The sequence below is a fragment of the Rhinopithecus bieti genome, unplaced genomic scaffold (genome assembly GCF_001698545.2).
Source record: "Rhinopithecus bieti isolate Rb0 unplaced genomic scaffold, ASM169854v2 scaffold_32081, whole genome shotgun sequence".
NCBI lineage: Eukaryota > Metazoa > Chordata > Mammalia > Primates > Cercopithecidae > Rhinopithecus > Rhinopithecus bieti.
Genome location: NW_016814436.1, coordinates 4,664,297 through 4,684,040, shown reverse-complemented (window position 1 = coordinate 4,684,040; position 19,744 = coordinate 4,664,297). Strand labels below are relative to the sequence as shown.

Genomic DNA, 19,744 nt, shown 5'->3' with positions numbered 1-19,744 from the left:
GTTGGCCTAGACCACATGTACAAATAACAAGATTTATGGCAAATACTGGCTTTCCTTCTGTGAGTCTGGAATTCAGGTTGCCAGGCAGAGAATGCCTGTACCGCATCAAAAACACTGCACTGTGGGTCTCAGGACTCAAGTCTGAGGGGCAGGAACCGCAGGCCTGTGCTGCTGCATTTGTGGGAGCAGAGAGGGTACACTCCAGGCGACCCGCGCTGCAGGAGAGGCACAGCAACCTGCACGGAGACGTTTCTCCTTTGCTGAGCCCGCTGTGCAGCCTTGCTGTGTCCTGTCAGAAATCTCAGCCGAGAGCACGACTCTAGCTCAGGCAGCAAATCACCAGCCGTGTGGGTGGTCTTGAGGACCCAAGGCAAGAGCAGAGGGGACAGAATAAATGCTGGACAAATTGGGTCATGAGACAACCTAAGGAGAGGAGATGGAGAAAGGGGGCAGTGCTGAAGGGAGAAAGGATGGGTTGGTCTTAGGGCATGATGTCCTATGCTGGGGGTGACCCTCATGGAACCAACACTGAGATGGCAGAAAGAGAGGTGCAGGTTTTAGGGTGTGCTGTCCTATGCTGAGGGTGACCCACAGGAAACCAACACCGAGGTGGCAGAATAAGAGGTGCAGGTTTTAGGGTGTGCTGTCCTATGCTGAGGGTGACCCACAGGGAACCAACACCGAGGCGGCAGAATAAGAGGTGCAGGTTTTAGGGTGTGCTGTCCTATGCTGAGGGTGACCCACAGGGAACCAACATCGAGGCGGCAGAATGAGAGGTGCCGGCATGGAGACAGACATGTCACTGCAGCCCAGAGGGAAGGCAGAGGACAGGGCTCAGGTTTCCTGGACATCTCCGTAGCCTACAGCAACCTAAGAGCTCCCACCACCCGGGAAGAGAGGGTTGCATGTGGAAGGGCTGCCCGTAGACGAACAGCGTGAGTCGACTGGGGGTGCAGCCTGAGAGTCCTCCCTCAAACATGACAGCATCAAGGTGCCTGCCCATTCCCCAGTGGGTCTGGCTGTGCGGGCGTGCCCAGTCTCTAGGGCTGGGATCTCTGCCCACCACCCACCACGCAGGCCACCTGCTTCGGGCCCCGCTCCTGTGGGAAGGCTCCTTGCCCTTCCCCGTAGCCTACACCTTGCGCTGGGGCTGCCTTCCCAGTGGGGCTGTGGTTTCGAGGACAGGGCATCCTTGAAGATGCAGTGTAGCCCCTGTGCGTTCACAGATCACTCAGACAGGCAGCTCAGCCGCAGGAAGAGCAGCCCTCACCGGCCAGGCCTCCCGGCCTCCTGCAGGGCATGTCCCTGGGTTTAGGGAGGAGGCGTGCCCTCAGGTGGCGAGGCCCACGGCATGACTGGCTGATCCCTTGGCTAGGGTGGGTTCAATAAGGTACCAGCCCCATCTCTGCTGAAAAGTAAAGACGACTGTCTTCCTGCCAAGCTGCTGTCGGGTGGAGTTGGGGGGAGGTGTGTGGAGGAGCTGCCATCGGCAGAGTTGGTTGGGGGGGAAGTGCGTGGAGGAGCTGCTGTCGGGTGGAGTGGGTGGGGGGAGGTGCGTGGAGTAGCTGCCGTCAGGTGGAGTGGGTGGGGGGACGTGCTTAGAGGAGCCATTGTCGGGTGGAGTTGGTCCGGGGGAAGTGCATGGAGGAGCCGCTGTCGGGTGGAGTTGGGGAGACGTGTGTGGTAGAGCCGCCTGCTTCCTGGAGCTCATGAACAGAACACTCCCGTATCAGGAGTGGGGCAAAGGGGTATCCCTGTCAGCACCTGGGGGCAGGGGCTCCTTTCATTTCCCTTTCTAACCTCAGCACCAGCAGAGTGCTGGGACCTGGCGGACACCCGATAATGTTTGTGGAATGAATAATGATTTCAATAAATACTCGCTGCAATCGATAACACATTGCTCACAGATTCCAGATGGAACAGAGAGAAGAAAACAAGAAGCCAACCAATGACAAGGCCGTTAACCGCAGGGGAAGAGCTCGACTCAAGAGGAAGAGTGCAATTTTAAGCGTAAAGAACAGCATAAAAAGAGCTGGACAGACTTGAATACATGAATTTGAAAACTTCTACTGGCAAGAATTAATGCCATAAGCAAAATTAAAAGACAGTTTCAAAACTAGCCAAAATATTTGCAAAAATATGAATGTACATATGAAATGCCTAATATTTGTTGCATAAAAGAACAAATGACTAAAATTATGGCCAACACAAGAAAATGGGCCAAAGACATAAAAATCAATTCCAAGAAGCCAGCTAGACAATAAACACATTCCTGAAAAGATTAGAGACTTGCACATGTCAAATTAGCAGAGAAATTTTATACTGATAATACCAAACATGTTGACAAAGATAGTAAATAATGTACTATAAGACAGAATGTAAGCTGGCCGGGCACGGTGGCTCGTGCCTGTCATCCCAGCACTTTGGGAGGCCGAGGCAGGTCGGGTGGATCCCCTGAGGTCAGAAGTTTGAGACCAGCCTGGCCAACAGGGCGAAATCCTGTCTCCACTAAAAACACAAAAATTAGCTGGGAATGGTGGTGGGCGCCTGTAATCCCCGCTACTCTGGAGGTTGAGGCAGGAGAATCGTTTGAACTTGGGAGGTGGAAGCTGCAGCGAGCCGAGGTCACACCACTGCACTCCAGCCTGGGCAACAAGAGCGAAACTCCGCCTCAAAAAAGAAAAAAAAAAAAAAAAAAAAAAAAAGAATGAAGTTAATAGAATCTCTTTCGAAAGCAATATGGCAGTACACAGCAGAGATTTTAAAATGTTAATCTCCTATGACTAATTTCATTTCTAGGAATTTACCTTTAAAAATGTAGATGTATGCAGAGAGATTTATGTACAAGAATGCTATCCTATTCTAAGAGCAAAAATTGGAAAGAGCCTAAACATCTACAAGTGAGAGGCTAAATAAATATGGCATGCCCACATAATGGGCCATGATATGGGCATTAAAAATAGTACCTCTGGGAAATGTTTGGGACTTTTGGGGAAAAGAAGAATCCCAAACTGTAAAAACGACAGCATCTAAACTTTCTTGATAACGTGCTTTGTTGACTGGCTTCTCTTGTCTACACAGCGCCGCATAAGCACGTCTTGTGAAAGACTGAACGGAAACAGAACCAGCAAACAACCATTCTCGCCCAGCCCAGCCAGGGAGGAAGGAGCGTGTGACTCTGCACTTTGCTGCCTTTTCTTTCTGGCCTTTCTGTAAGAAGCATGTTTACTTTTACAATTGGTTGTGGGCGTAGGGATGGGGGTGGGGCGCAGATTTAGGAAAGGGAGCTCTCAAAACTAAGAGAGGTGGGCAGAACCTTTTTCATTAACAATGGACTCAATCCCGATGAAAGACAAGACGACTTACTCACCCATCGTATTTATCTATGTTAATCTCATACAGTGTCTCCTTGGCTTGATTAGCATGTTCAGTAACTGTGGGGAAAAATTACATCACGCAGTTTATATTCACATGTGGGAGTCCTCTTGTAAAAGGCAAATCATCCATTCTTTTAAAATGAGTTCCTGTAACACCTTCAGGTGGGTGTCCCAGATAAAATTCCTTCTTCAATCCTACGTGGCTCTTATGGGACAGGATCAAGCTGACCTCAGGGAACACGAATATGGCCCTCTCTTGGGCCACAGTCTGCCGGATGAGATGCAACATTCCTGGCATTTAATTGCTGGCAAATAATAATTTCTTTTAAAGAGATTACATCTGTTTTATAATTTTTCCTTATTATTCAAGTTTCCTTATTATACTAGTTCCTTATTTTACAACTTTCAAAATTGTACTCTATACCAAAATGTAGTAAGATGTTAGTCTCTATACCCGATGTAAACTTCTATTGCGATTCTACTGCACACACAGTTTTGTACCCTTGTTTTCCTGTTATATCCCAATCACCTTGCTATCATTAAAAATCCCTTGTAGGCCGTGCATGGTGACTCAAGCCTGTCATCCTAGCACTTTGCGAGGCCGAGACGGGCGGATCACGAGGTCAGGAGATCGAGACCATCCTGGCTAACAAGGTGAAACCCCGTCTCTACTAAAAATACAAAAAAAATTAGCCGGGTGTGGTGGCGGCCGCCTGTAGTCCCAGCTACTCGAGAGGCTGAGGCAGGAGAATGGCGTGAACCTGGGAGGCAGAGCTTGCAGTGAGTCGAGACCGCGCCACTGCTTTCCAGCCTGGGCGACACAGTGAGACTCCATCCCAAAAAAAAAAAAAAAAAAAATCCCTTGTAAAGACCCTTTAGAAACGCTACATTGCCAGGCACAGTGGCTCATGCCTGTCATCCCAGCACTTGGGGAGACTGAGGCGGGCGGATCACGAGGTCAGGAGATTGAGACCATCCTGGCTAACACGGTGAAACCCCATCACTACTAAAAATGAAAAAAATTAGCCGGGTGTGGTGGCGCATGCCTGTAATCCCAGCTACTCGGGAAGCTGAGGCAGGAGAATTGCTTCAACCTGGGAGGTGGAGGTTGCAGTGAGCCGAGATCATGGCACTGCACTCTAGCCTGTCCAGCCTGGGCAACAGAGTGAGATTCCATCTAAAACAAAATAAAATGAATAAGTTGTTTCCAACGCTTTGCTATAATACAAAGAGTGCAATGGGCTGTTGTGTGCATCCATCTCTGTGAACTTGACTGTGTCCTAGGAGAGATTTAGAAAACATAAAATACTGGGCAAAAATGCTCTCATTTTTCAGGCTCTCAACCCACATTACCAAGGGACTTTTTAACATCGTTTCACAAAACACGGTCTCTCCCCGCCTTTCCACATCCAGCACTTGCACTGTGCTACTGTATTATGCATTCTGAATGTCATTTATGTCTATGGCCATACCACCCTGAACGCGCCCGATCTCGTCTGAATGTCATTTATTGGTGAGATTATTTCTAAGACTTATTAATCCTTTGCGTCTCCTCTTTTGATAATTTTCTGACTATACTTGTTGCCCTTTTATCGTCTCAGTGTTTTTCTTGATGCCTTCTACACCGAGACTTGGCTGGAAAATACTAAGTTATTTACTTTGCATTCTTCCCATTCTGGTATGTAAAAAAAAAGTTCTATTTTGTTTAAAATAATCTTACAGGATAAAAATCTTGGGCTGGGGCACAGTGGCTCATGCCTATAATCCCAGCACTTTGGGAGGCTGAGGTGGGTAAGACCGCTTGAGCCCAGGGGTTCGAGATCAGCCTGAGCAATATGGCAAAACCCCACCTGTACAAAAAATACAAAAATTAGCCAGGCATGCTGGCACATGGTGTGGTCCCAGCTACTTGGGAGGCTGAAGCAGGAGGACTGTCTGAGCCAGGGAGGCTGAGGTTACAGTGAGCCACGATTGCTCCACTGCACTCCAGCTTGGGCAACACAGTGAGACACCGTCTAGAAAAAACAAACTTTTCTAGTGACTATACTTGAATCATTTTTCAAACTTACTTCTACATAGTTAACACAGAATTTGTACCTTACCGATGATGTCAGTTGTGATGGAGGCTAAGGTGAACAGTGGTGCCACTTTTCTTTCATATATCCGCTTGCCTTGACCTTTTCCTCCAAACGGGTTGATAAATACCAGTAAATGCTTTGGTCTGGATGCTGCAAGACAACAACATGTAAACAGCAATGAAAATCACAAGATCAAAATGAAGAGCTCTGCTACTGGACAAAATCAAACCAGGGGGGTTTTAGGGTTCTGCTTAGTATTATCCGCAGGAAAGTATTTTTAAATGTGAAAGAACGACGACAAAGAGTTTCCTGATCTGTGAAACAGGAGAATTAACAGCTTGTCCAACTGGGCAAAGGCTGTGTCGGACACCATGAAAGGCCCACGAACTCAGAATTCCGACTGAGAAGGACTCTCCCTGCTCTGAAGGGTGCTGTCGGGTGTACATGCTGGGGGTGGCAGCCTCGTTCTTCTGCAGGTGAAGGAGGCGAGTGTGCGGACAGCAGGAAGAAGGAAGGAGATGTCGGGAAGAGTCTGAGGAGAAGCGGACAGGCGGGCATGGAAAGAAGAAGCCACACAGGGAGATGCTCGTGGAGATGGAAAGACAGAAGCCAATGACCTCATTTCCGTCTCTCCAGGGACCTCATCAAACTCCCATGCTTGGGTTTCCTCAGTCACCCCCACATTTCTCAGAACCCACATTTCTGTTTTGGTGGGTTCATGTAACTCTGCTACTTAAAAGAACACATTTAACTAACAAATCAATACAAGCAACAAGACAGTATCCGCCCAAGAAAACTGAAAACCTAAGTCCATACAAAAACCCAGATACAGGGCCAGGTGCGGTGGCTCACGCCTGTAATCCCAGCACTTTGGGAGGCCGACGCGGGCGGGTCACGAGGTCAGGAGATCAAGATCATCCTGGCTAACATGGTGAAACCCCATCTCTACTAAAAAGAAATCCAAAAATTTAGCCGGGCGTGGTGGCGGGCACCTGTAGTCCCAGCTACTTGGGAGGCTAAGGCAGGAGAATGGCATGAACCTGGGAGGCGGAGCTGGCAGTGAGCTGAGATCATGCCACTGCACTCCAGCCTGGGTGACAGAGCGAGACTCTGTCTCAAAAAAAACAAAATAAAACAAAACAAAAAAACCCAGACACAAATGTTCATCACAGCACTCTACACAACAGCCAAGCAGTGGGAACAGCCCAAACGCCCATCACCTGAAGAAAAGATCAACGAGATACAGTCCACACATTCATGGAACATCTTTCAGTCATGAAATAAGCAAACTACTGGGGCGCGACCAACATGACTCAATGTGAAAACAGTACGCAGAGAGACTGAAGCCTTCCACCCCGGAGCACACGTCACACAGTCCCACGCACGTGAAGTTCGAGAGAAGGCAAAGCAACCACAATCACAACCACAAGGCGACACCAGCCTGGGCTCCCTACCTGACTGGGAAACAGCATGAGAACACTTCTGGCGGGACAGAGGCCTGGACGGGTTCGAGTTACAAAGCTTTGTGTCTTTCAGAAGTCACCGACTGACACTCAGGATTCTGGCCAGGCACAGTGGCTGACGCCTGTAATCCCAGCATTTTGGGAGGCCAAGGCAGGAGGATCATATGAGCACAGGAGTTCAAGACCAGCCAGGGCAATACAGTGAGATCCTGTCTCGACAAACAATCAAAAAAATTAGGCCAGGCTCAGTGGCTCACGCCTCTAATCCCAGCACTTTGGAAGGGTGAGGTAGGCGGACCACTTGAGTTCTAGAGTTTGAGACCGGCCTGGGCAACATGGTAAAACCCTGTCTCTACTAATAATACAAAAATTAGCCAGAAATGGTGGCAAGCGCCTATAATCCCAGCTGCTCAGGAGGCTGAAGCAGGAGAATCACTTGAACCCAGGAAGTGGAGGGTGCAGTGAGCCAAGATTACGCCATTGCACTCCAGTCTGGGTGACAGAGTGAGTGAGACTCCAAGTCAAAAAATAATAATAATAATATAAATAAATAAATAAATAAATTAGCTGGGTGTGGTGGTGTGCACTTGTAGTTCTAGCTACTCTGGAGGCTGAGGTGGGAAAATCACTTGACCCTGGGAGGTTGAGGCTGCAGTGAGCTATGGTCGTGACATTGCATTCCAGCCTGGGTTACAGAGTGAGACATCACTCCAGATTCTACCAATATTACAAAGAAAATGAAAGAATTTACTACTAAGTTCATGTCAATAAACTCACGAATTTGGATGAAATGGTTAAACTTCTCAAAAAGCAAAATTTGTCAGAAATACCAGAAGAAAGAGAAAATCTGAATAGTCTGACAGCTAATAAAGACACCGAAGCTATTAATGACAACTTCCCATGAAGAAAACTCCACACCCCGATGATTTCACAACTGAATTCTTCCAAACATTTAAGGAAAAAATAGACTCAAGATTATAGGAACTATTCCAGAGAACAGAAAAGAACAAACATATATGAACTCTTTGTATGGGGCCACTGTGGCCTTGGGAACAAAACCAGACAAGGATGTTATCAGAAGGGGGCTCACATTCAGACATCCCTCCCCTGAACCTACGTGCAGAAGAAACTAAACACAATATCCACAAGTCAAATCCAGTGATACATCAACAGAGTACTATATCACAACCAAGAGAGGTTTGTTTACTCCAGGAATGCAATAATGAGAAATTAATATAACTCAACAAATTAACTGGAAGAAAGTCATACAATCATCTCAATTGATGCAGAAAAGACATTTATCAAATTAAATACCTATTCTCCACTTAAAAAAAACAAAACTCTCAGAAAAGTTGGATTAAAAGGAAATTCTGTCTTAATCTGATTTTTAAAATCTATTAAAAACCTAAGAAACATCATTCTTAATGGTGAAGCACTAAAACCCTTCCCCTGAGATCAGAACTGAGACAAGGATGCTGCTAGCACCCCTGTGTTGGTCCAAGCCAGGGCAAAAACGTAAGGAAAAGAAATAAAAGAGAGAAGAATTAAAATGGAAGAAACAGAACTGTTATTATGCACAGCTGACATGATTGTGTTTGACAAAAATTTAAAATAATCGTCAAACTATTAGCACCCATAAGTGAACTTTGCAAGGTCATTGAATGCAAGGTGAAATACACAATTCAATCACATTTCTATACACAAACAATAAAAAAAAAAAAACCAATGCAGTAGGGAAAAAGGAGACTTTCCCATAAATGCTACAGGGTCAAGCAGATGTATATATTTAATGAAAATACTAGGTTGGGCACAGTGGTTCGTGCCTGTAGTCCCAGCTACTTGGGAGGCTGAGGCAGGAGGATCGCTTGAGCCCAGTATTTCAAGGCCAGAGTGAGCTATGATCGCACGGCTGCACTCTAGCCTGGGTGACGGAGTGAGACCCTGTCTTGAAAAAATGAATACATAAAAAGGAAGAGGAAAATGAACCTTGACTGCTCACCTCACACTGTACAGAAAGATGAATTCCAAATGGGTTATGTAGATCTAAATGTGAAGCGGAAAACAATACAGCTCGGAGAATACAACGTTTTCATGACTTTGGAGTAGACAAAGATGTCTTCAGTAGGACACAAGCTTACCAGAAAGTTTTTGAAATCATACAAATAGGCCGAGCATAGTAGCTCACCCTGGTAATGTCAATGCTTTGGGAGGCTGAGGTGGGAAGACTCCTTGAACCTAGGAGTTTGAGACCAGCCTGGCAACACAGCAAGACCCCAGATCTATGAAAACACTTTCAAAAAATTAGCCAGGCATGGTGACGTGTGCCTGTAGTCCCAGCTACTTGGGAGGCTGAGGCAGAAGCATTGCTTGAGTTCAGGAGTTCAAAGCTGCAGTGAACCGTGATCATGCCATTGCACTCTGGCCTGGGTGACAGAACAAGACCTCATCTCCCTTTTTTTTTTTTTCTTTTGAGACAGACGTTTGCTCTTTCACCCTGGCTGGAGGGAAGTGGCATGATCTCAGCTCACTGCAACCTCTGCCCCCAGGGTTCAAGTGATTCTCCTGCTTCAGCCTCTGGAGTGGCTGGGATGGCAGGCGTGTGCCTGGCTCAGTTTTGTATTTTTAGTAGAAATGGGGTTTCATCATGTTGGCCAGGCTGGTCCTGAACTCTTGACCTCAGGTGATCCACCCGCTGCAGCCTCCCAAAGTGCTAGGATTACAGGCGTGAGCCACCATACCCAGCCAAGACTCTATTTCTTAAAAAAAAAAAAAAAAAAAAAAAAAAAAAAAAAAAAAAAACGAGATTGAAAGGCAAGTTACAGAATGGGTAATTCTTATGAATTACATAAATTTATGTAATTCATAAATTCAATAAAAGATTCAGATCCACAATATGTAAACAGTTTCTATACATCATTAAGACAAAGATACAACCAGCCAGGCATAGTGGTTCACGCCTATAATCCCAGCACTTTGGGAGGCCAAGGCAAGTGGATCACTTGAGGCCAGGAGTTCAAGACCAGCCTGGCCAACATGGTGAAACCCCGTCTCTACTAAAAAATACAAAAAACTAGCCAGGCGTGGTGGTGCACGCCTGTGGCCTGTAGTCCCAGCTACTCAGGAGGCTGAGGATCGCTTGAACCCAGGAGGCAGAGGTTGCAGTGAGCCAGGATCGCACAACTGCACTCCAGCCTGGGCAACAAAGCAAGACTCTGTCTAAAAAAAAAGAAAAAAGAAAGAAAGAAAAAGATACAACCAAACGGAAAAATGCACAAAAGACTTGAACAGAACCTCACAAAAAGGGATATCCGAATGGCCCATGAACAAATGAATGTGTTTCTAATCAACCATTAGGGAATGCAAACTACAACCACAGTGCAAGACTACTAACACTCCCCACCACAGCTAAGATGTAAAGGTGTGGCTAAGATGTGGGGCAACCAGAACTCCCGCACCCTGAGGGTGGAATGCAGGCTGGCAGCGTCTGCTGAAGTCAACACATGCAAAAAACTCATGCAACCCAGCAACTCCATTCCCAGGTATGCACCCAGGAGAAATGCAAATGGGTGCAAAAGACATGCTCTAGAATGTTCACAATGCTACTGTTCATGACAGCCTGCATCAGGAAGCTGTCCAGATGACCAGCCGCAGTACCATGGGTGAATAAATGGCCGTAACATTCACATCACGGAATACCATACAGCCTAGAGAATGAACAAACGGCAGCCCCACGCAACAGCGTGGAAAACTTACACAACAGTACTAACACTCGCCACCATGGTGGAAAACAGAGTGGAAAACTTCACAAGTGTCACGTTGAGCCAAGAGCCAGGCACAAAAGGGTTCATACCGTATGATCTGATTTCTATCAAGTACAACAATGAACTTAGTTGTTTAGAAGTTGTGGCAGTGGTTCCCCTTTGGGGAGTCATGACCACAGGGGCACGGTGGGGGACCCTGGAGCTGGCAATATTCTGCTCCTTTATCTGGGTGCTGGTTACACAAGTGTGCTCAGCAAGAAAATTCACCCAGCGCACACTCAGAGTGAGATCCTCTGTGTCTGCGACATGATAATCAAACACTAAAACAGCCTGAAATTCCAGCACTTTGGGAGGCCGAAGTAGGTGGATCACTTGAGGTCAGAGGTTGGAAACCAGCCCGGCCAACGTGGCGAAACTCTATCTCTACAACAAATATAAAAATTAGCCAGGTGTGGTAGTGGGCGCCTATAATCTCAGCTACTTAGGAGGCTCAGGCAGGAGAATTGCTTGAACCCGGGAGGAGTTTGCAGTGAGCCGAGATTGCACCACTGCACTCCAGCCTGGAAGACGGAGTGAGAACGTCTCAAAAAAACAAAAACAAAACAAAGAAAAAAACCCACTGAAACAGATAACAGGGTTAGAAGTTAAAACTGCAGAATAGCTGAAACAATAAAATCATATACAATTTTTAGATACAAGTAGACTATACCAAATGCACAATTATAAAGATGAAAATGAACATTCTCCAGTGGAAAGCAGGGTTCAGAGAACTTTCTCTTGGAGTCTGCACCTGTAGGATCAGGTCTGGAATCCAATCACCCAAAGTCTTATGAAAACAGGTTTGATGGGAGGAAAGGGAAAGAGAAAGCAGGACGGACAGAAAGGGGGGAGTCAAGAGACAAAAAGAGGAGGGGAAGGCGGGAGAAACGGACGCGCTTTTCTGAACAGCCTAGTGTGCAACGACACGCACAGGAACGGGGCTTGTGGTGGTTTGAGATGTGAGGATGGTCAGGATGCGCTTGTCACGACAGCAGGTGGTGGAGGCCAAGTCCTCCAGGATTAAACAGGGAAGTGTGGAAACACAGGTCCTCCCGCCCCAGTTGTAATCAAGAGGAGGGTTCTTTCAAGCAAGGATGCTGCTCTGAAGTGGATATATGGGAATGCCTCCTTTTAATAAACTGAAATTCACTTTCTTGATGTAGATGCTAAATTCATTCAAAGATACATAAAACTAACCTAAATACATGCCATTTCTATTCTACGGGTGAAGCCTATACTGAGTTGTCAAGACTCAGTATAGGCTGTATTGGCTGGGCTCAGTGCCTCACACCTGTAATCCCAGCACTTTGGGAGGCTGAGGTGGGAAGATCGCTTGAGCCCAGGAGTATGTAATCAGACGGAACAATACGGCAAAACCCTGTCTCTACAAAAAAATACAAAAAAATTAGCCAGGCGTGGTGGCACACACCTGTAGTCCCAGCTACTCAGGAGGCTGAGGTGGGAGGATCACTTGAGCCTGGAAGGTGGAGGTTGCAGTGAGCTAAGATCATACCACTGCACTCCAGCCTGGGCAACAGAGCGAGACCCTGTCTCAAAAAAAAGTGTGTATTAAGGTTATAAGCAAACAACATGAAATAGTGTTATGAATACAAAATGAATGAACACCTACCACTTTGCGTGTGTGTGTGTGTGTGTGTGAACCATATGTTCCTTTTTTTAAACTTTTAAGTTCACGAGTACATGTGCAGGTTTGTTATATAGGTAAAGTGCATGTCATGGGGGTTTGGTGTACAGATTATGTCTCTACTCATCCTACTACTTTTTAAGGGTGACAAAGTCTTGTTACTCAGCATGCAATAACTAACCCACCAGGCTCCAGGCTCCTACTACATTTCAGATGTGGACACATCCCTGGCTGGGCATGGTAGCTCGTGCCTATAATCCCAGCACTCTGGGGGGCCAAGGTGGGCAGATCACTCGAGGTCAGGAGTTCAAGACCAGCCTGGCCAACTTGGCGAAACCCCGTCTTTACTAAAACTACAAAAATTAGCCAGGCATGGTGGCGCGTGCCTGTAGTCCCAGCTATGCGGGAGGCTGAGGCAGAAGAATCACTTGAACCCAGGAGGTGGAGGTTGGAGCGAGCTGAGGTCACGCCACTGTACTCCAGCCTAAGCAACAGAGTAAGACTCCATCTTGAAAAAGAAAAGAAAAGAGAAAAAAAAGATATGGACACATCCCAGACAGATATGAGTTGTATTCCCCCATGGGTCCAGTTTAATTCTCACATTCACCTCGAATGTTAAAGCTATTACCATCCTCACTTCCAGAAAGAGGAACTGAGGCTCAGAAGGGTAAGTGACCCGCACCCAGGCCTCTTGGCTAGTGAGCAGGGGGCTGGACTCTATGCCAGGTTCCAGGCTGTGGAGCCCATGCCCTTTGCACTCACTGGGCTCGTCAGCTAATGAGAAATTAAGTCAGCCTGACTCATCATGTCCACCTGAAGTATGGCCATGAAAGGGGGAGACACGTCCGGAAGATCACCCAATCAGGCACGCACGTGCCACCACGGCCATCCTGCCTCTCAGTCCAAACACACACGTACTCAGCTTCTCCAGCATCTCCCGCAGGGTCTGCAGCCACAAGTGACACAGCTGCTCCTCTGGGCACCAGAAAGTCACCTGCGCCCACTTCCAGCGGTGCCGTCGTGCTCTCTTTACACAGTGAACTGCACAGAAGCAAACACGCTCATTAGTGCAAGGTTTGCAGCGTCCCTGACAAAACCTCAAGTGAATATGCACCAAATGCAGCTAATTATAGGTTCCTAACTGAAATTCCCCAGGGGTTCTCTTACCGTCTAATGAGTTAGTAACTTCCAAGGTATATTAGAAAAAACATCCTATCTTTCAAACCTTTTAAGTCACATAAGGGAAAAGGGCCGATGTGATGACTCACACCTGTAATCCCAGCACTTTGGGAGGCTGAGGTGGGCAGATCAACTGAGTCAGGAGTTCAAGACCAGCCTGGCCAACATGGTGAAACCCCGTCTCTACTTAAAATACAAAAAATTAGCCAGGTCTGGTGGTAGGCGCCTGTAATTCCAGCTACTCAGGAGGCTGAGGGAGGAGAATCGCTTGAACCCAAGAAGTGGAGATTGCAGTGAGCCGAGACCACGCCACTGCACTTCAGCTTGGGCAACAAGAGCGAAACTCCATCTCAAAATATAAATAAATAAAAATACGGGAAAAATGACCATTAACTAAAACATTAACCAAAGGTAGCATTTGGGAAAAAAAATAATAGGAAGATTTCATAAAGATAAACCAACGCATTGAGCTTGTTAAACTCGTAACAAAAAAGTTCCCTCTCGTGTAATCTACATAGAATTAATGAAGACTGGGAGAAGACATTTAGGCTCTCTCACCTGTAAAAGCATAAGGCTTTTCCATTTTCTGCCATTTTCCACTGCTGTGATGTTTCCCGTGAACGTCTGTTTCCTCAACGGCGATGATCTCAGATACAGGCACAGAGCAGGCATCTGTAAAACACCACATCCTTCTGTCAATAAATTCAACAGAATCAACACAGGTAAAATCAGTCCAACTCTAAGAAGCTGAGAATATTCTGCTTTAATATTCTCATTAGATATTCAGGTTGGGTATGGTGGTGTGCACCTGTAATCCCAGTACTTTGGGAGGCTGAGGAGGGAGGATCGCTTGAGCTCAGGAGTTCAGTGAGCTGTGATGGTGCCACTGCACTCCAGTCCCAGCAACAGCGCAAGGCCCCATTTCCAAATACTAAAAAAAAAAAAATTTTGCGCTGGGCGCGGGCTGGCTCAAGCTGTAATCCCAGCACTTTGGGAGGCCGAGGGCAGTGGATCACGAGGTGCAGGAAACTCGAGAGCGCATCGCTGGCTAACAGCGGTGAACACCCCCGTCTCCGCTAGACCACCCACTCAAGCCGGGCGAGGTGGTGGGGCCGCCTGTAGTCCCAGCTACTCGGGAGGCTGAGGCAGGAGAATGGCGTAAACCGGGAGGCGGAGCTTGCAGTGAGCTGAGATGTAGACCACTGCACTCCAGCTCTGGGCGACAGAGCGAGACTCCTGTCTCAAAAAAAAAAATTTTTTTTAAATCAAAAAATAAAAAGGATGGTTACAGGTCACTTTTAAACTCAGAGCTAAATAACTGCGGGCAGCTCAATGTTACCAGACGGCGTGATGTTTTATTCAGCCGAGTCACCAGATGGAGACTGCGATTTTTCACACAACTTGCTCAGCCATTCAAGCAGCAAATGCTGACCATTCTGGGCCAGCTACCATCTTAAATTTGGGGAAACATGCTCAAGACATGGCCTCTGTCTGCAGGACTGTGTCTGGTTCGGAAATCCAAGTGGGAGGGAGATACGTGGCAGGACCCGGGACAGCTGGAACCACGGAGCGTGCAAGTGAGGCCGCGCCCAAGTGTGGCGGGACTGGAGTGCGGGGGGACTTCCAGGGACCCAGGGGATGACAGCACCGGACATGCTCCACCCTGGGAACCAGGAAGGGCCAATTCCACCGAAGCCACCTGGGGCATGTTCATCTGGTGGGCAGCTGCAATTACAGGCCTGCACATCAAAGAAAGTTCTGGGCTGGGAGCAGAGCCATGGGAGGTGACGGCTAACTGAAGTCCAAGGCCTGAAAGAACTTGTCCAGGAGAGCATGGGATTGAAGACAGCAAAGCCAAGTTTGAGCAAGCTGGCTTCTAAAAGCTTATTCTGGAATTACTATTAGGCATGTATGATATATTTTTATACAGAAGAACGTTATAATTTGTGGTTAGCTCCCTAGGTTGGCTATAAAACCTGCAATATAGCTAAAATACTATATTTTTGCTGTAGCTAAATGCAAAAAGGAATGCTGTAACATTTGTAGTAATTTTGCATCATTTTTAAAGTTGCTGCCCATGGAAATTAAGTTCTAGGAATCTAAGAGGGTAGTGACTGAACTGGGCCTTTGACCACGGCAGAAACCCTTGAAAAGTCAGTAGTGGGACCTCCTGATTCCCTCTGAAGTGAAGCCAGCCCCAGGGGAGCAGACTTGCTGGGGAGAGGGTTACAGAGGAAGAAGTCCGGCTGGAGAATGGAGGTTTCAAGGTCCCAGGAGGTGTCCGTGTGCATCCTGCTCCTGGGTATAGAATGTGGGGTCCAGAGAGACTCTTAGGGACCCCACCCTCCAGTGCACCCCACCTGGGCCTCCCTCCTGGCCTCCCACCTTTTTTTTTTTTGAGATGGAGTTTTGCTCTTGCTGCCCAGGCTGGAATGCAGTGGCACAATCTCGGCTCACTGCAACCTCCACCTCCTAGTTCAAGTGATTCTCCCTCCTCAGCCTCCCAAGTAGCTGGGATTACAGGTGCCCACCACCACGCCCTGTTAATTTTTGTATTTTTAGTAGAGACGGGGTTTCGCCATGTTAGCCAGGCTGGTCTCGAACTCCTGATCTCAGATGATCCGCCTACCTCAGCCTCCCAAAGTGCTGGGATTACAGGCATGAACTACCACACCAGGCCCTGGCTTCCCATCTTGCCCTCGAGGCTGTGACTCTAGAACACAATTTCCACCCATTTCTTATTCTCCTCTCCCTTAGAACCCTGACCCCTGATGCTCCAGGCCCCTCTCCGCTCTGCGGGTTGGCGTCCATACAGGGCAGCCACGCGGGATCTCAGGGCATCTCAGACACCCGCACGTGAATCAGCTTCCCTGTCTCCGCCACCAGCCTTCGAATGTGGCTCTTCTCGTCTGGCACGGCTCGCCTCCTTAACCACCCCCTATTTCTTGAGGTGCTGGCCTTGCCCCCCCAGTCGTGCAGGGACGTGACCATGGCACTGAAACCCTGTGAGTGCACCTGACGCCATGGCATCCTCGTCCTATGAGACCGAGCTAATGCCAGGCCTCTGCAGCTCCGGGACCCAGCACGGGCCACGCTCGGGGCAGGGTTCAATGACACAGACAGTGAGTCAGGAATTCACCACCTATGGATATGACAATGCACACTGCGATCTTCCTGGACCGCTGAGCACAGGCTTCGGGACCTGCTAGTGCCTGTGAATAACCACAACCATGGCTGTCTGATAAGAAGCGGTGACAGGCAGTGGGAACAAGCCATGGTCTGAGAGTCAGCAGTCAGGTCAGTTCTCCAACATCTGATGGACTGGTTTAGGAAACTGCACAACAGATAGCACAGTAAGTTACGAGTGACTCCAGGACAGTCACCTGAGTCCACAGGTTACTAACTTTCAGCCTTGCACATTCAGTCCCACAGACTCCAAGAGCCCAGGAAGGGACTTGCCATGCGGACCAGGCTGCAGGCCATGCCGTGCCAGGGGTGCCAGCATGAGGCCAGGTGGTCCACACAGGTCCTGCCGGAAGGAGTGACGCAGGCCCGGGGGCGGGGCCAGTGTCAACGTCAGGGTCAGGGTTCAGAGGATTCCCTGTGGGTGGAGGAAGGCGATGCAGGGGCAGGAGCTGGGAAGAGGCAGAGGCTGCTGGGAGGGAGAGGGCGAGCGGCTGTGAGAGGGTGGCCACTCTAGGTGGAGTGATGATGATCCCACTTGAGTATGACTGAATAACTACAAGTGTTCAGGACAGGACAAGAGACTGAACCAAGGACACTGTGGGGTGAGTCCAGGTACCTTCTGCCACACTGGACCTGCAGCAAGGTGTGCCTGCTCCTCTGGTGTGAGAAAAAGAAACAGATGCCAGCGGGGTCATTCGTTTACACACGTTCCTTTTACACAGATTAATAAATGGAATTATTGTCTCTAAAAAGGGACAGGAAAGTTAATAGAGGAATAAAATTCAATCTTGTCTGCACAGCTTGAGGAATGTCAAGAATAAGAACACAGGGTGGACACTGTGGCTCACGCCTGTAATCCCAGCACTTTGGGAGGCCGAGACAGACGGATCACTTGAGGTCAGGAGTTCGAGACCAGCCTGGCCAACGTGGTGAAACCCCATCTCTACTAAAAATACAAAAGTTAGCCAGGTATGGTGGTGTGTTCCCGTAATCCCAGCTACCCCGGAGGCTCGGAGCCTGAGGCATTACTTGCTTGAACCCAGGAGGCAGAGGTTGCAGTGAGCCGAGATTACACCAGTGCATTCCGGCCTGGGCAACAGAGTGAGACTCAGTCTCAGGAAAACAAAAAAAAAAAGAATATAGCTGACCTCTGAACAACATGGGCTTAACCTTCGAGGGTCCACTGACGTGGGGAGTTTTCATTTCTCTTTTTTTTTTTTTTTTTGAGACGGAGTCTTGCTCTTGTCGCCCAGGCTGGAGTGCAGTGGCGTGATCTCGGCTCACTGCAACTTCCGCTTCCTGGTTTCAAGCGATTCTCCTGCCTCAGCCTCCTGAGTAGCTGGGATTATAGGAGCCTGCCACCACACCCAGCTAACTTTTGTACTCTCAGTAGAGATGGGGGTTTCACCATGTTGGCCAGGATGGTCTCGAACTTCTGATCTCAGGTGATCCGCCCGCCTCGGCCTCCCAAAGTGCTGGGATTACAAGCATGAGCCACCGCGCCCAGCTGGATTTTTCAATAAAAGTGGCACTGAGCTCAGCTGCCTCTCTTGCCTCCCCTTCCACCTCCTCCATCTCGTCTGCCTCCACCACCCCTGAGACAGCATGACCGATCCCTCCTCTTCTCTTCCTCCTCAGCCCACTCAACATGAAGACCACCAGGATGGAGACCTTTGTAACGATCCACTTCCACTTGCCGGAGAGTAAACATATTTTCTCTTCCTTAGGGTTTTCTTAACCACGTTTTCTTTTCTCTAGCTTACTTTATTGTAATAATACAGCATATAATTCAGGCCACATAGGAAATATGTGTTCATCGGCTATTTATGTTATCGCAAGGCATCCAGTCAACAGTAGGCTGTTAGTAGTTAAGTGCTGGGGAGTCAAAAGTTTTCAACTGCACGGGGCTGGGGCACTGACTCCCATGTTGTTTGGGGGTCAACTGCACCGGGTACGGCTCAGGACAAGGGCTTCCTTGCTGACTCAGGAGACCTGAAGTGGTGCGGCCAGGGTGGGAACACATTCCCCAGGCGGCGACGAGTGGCTGGACTTGGCGTGGCTTTGGCCTGCATGCGGCTGCTGTCTTACTGCGGGTAAGCGGCTAAGCCTGGAGCACGGCTGTAAAGGGGGTGGAATGATGAACCCCACAGGGGTTTTAGAATCTGTAGTAAATTGGGAGGCCGAGACGGGTGGATCACGAGGTGGATCACAAGACCATCCTGGCTAACACAGTGAAACCCCGTCTCTACTAAAAAAAACACAAAAACAAAAACTAGCCGGGCGTGGTGGCGGGCGCCTGTAGTCCCAGCTGCTCGGGAGGCTGAGGCAGGAGAATCACTTGAACCCAGGAGGCAGAGCTTGCAGTGAGCTGAGATCCGCCTACTGCACTACAGCCCGGGCGACAGAGTGAGACTCCGTCTCAAAAAAAAAAAAAAAAAAAAAAAAACTATAGTAAGATAAAGGGTGAAAAGTTTCAAGCACAAAATGTCTGATAAATGATGGCTTCCTTTCTTGTCAAAAAGGCTGGGCTCGGCTGGGCGGAGTGGCTCATGCCTGTAATCCAACACTTTGGGAGGCTGAGGTGGGCAGATCACGAGGTCAGAAGATCGAGACCATCCTGGCTACCACGGCGAAACCCCGTTTCTACTAAAAATATACAAAAAATTAGCCAGGCGTGGCAGCGGGCACTTGTAGTCCCAGCTACTCGGGAGGCTGAGGCAGGAGAATGGCATGAATCCAGGAGGCAGAGCTTGCAGTGAGCCGAGATCGCACCACTGCACTCCAGCCTGGGCGACAGAGCGAGACTCCGTCTCAAAAACAAAACAAAACAAAAAAAGGCTGGGCTCGAGATGGAGGCTCTGCCTCCTTCAGGCCGTTGTCCCTGTGTTAAGCGGAGGACTCCACAGTACGACGCCTCCGGCCGGGCAGCACTCACCCCTTCTCCCGCTCTCCTCACCTCGGTGTGTCACGGGCATTACACCCGAGTCTTCAAAACTCTCATTTCTAATTAGGAAAC

At 48.4% G+C, this 19,744-nt stretch overlaps 1 protein-coding gene across 1 annotated transcript in view; it reads right to left on the bottom strand.

Moving 5' to 3' along the window:
• Positions 1-17,438, bottom strand: part of CERK (ceramide kinase) — a 41,402-nt gene extending 23,964 nt beyond the window's left edge. Inside the window, exons 1-5 of the mRNA XM_017850759.1 lie at positions 17,345-17,438; positions 14,101-14,214; positions 13,282-13,404; positions 5,480-5,605; positions 3,371-3,434 (exon numbers count right to left, since the gene is read on the bottom strand). Coding sequence (XP_017706248.1) covers positions 3,371-3,434; positions 5,480-5,605; positions 13,282-13,404; positions 14,101-14,214; positions 17,345-17,423 — 506 coding nt within the window. The 5' untranslated portion in view covers positions 17,424-17,438. The remainder of the gene's footprint in view (positions 1-3,370; positions 3,435-5,479; positions 5,606-13,281; positions 13,405-14,100; positions 14,215-17,344) is intronic.
• Between the last annotated feature and the right edge of the window lie 2,306 nt (positions 17,439-19,744).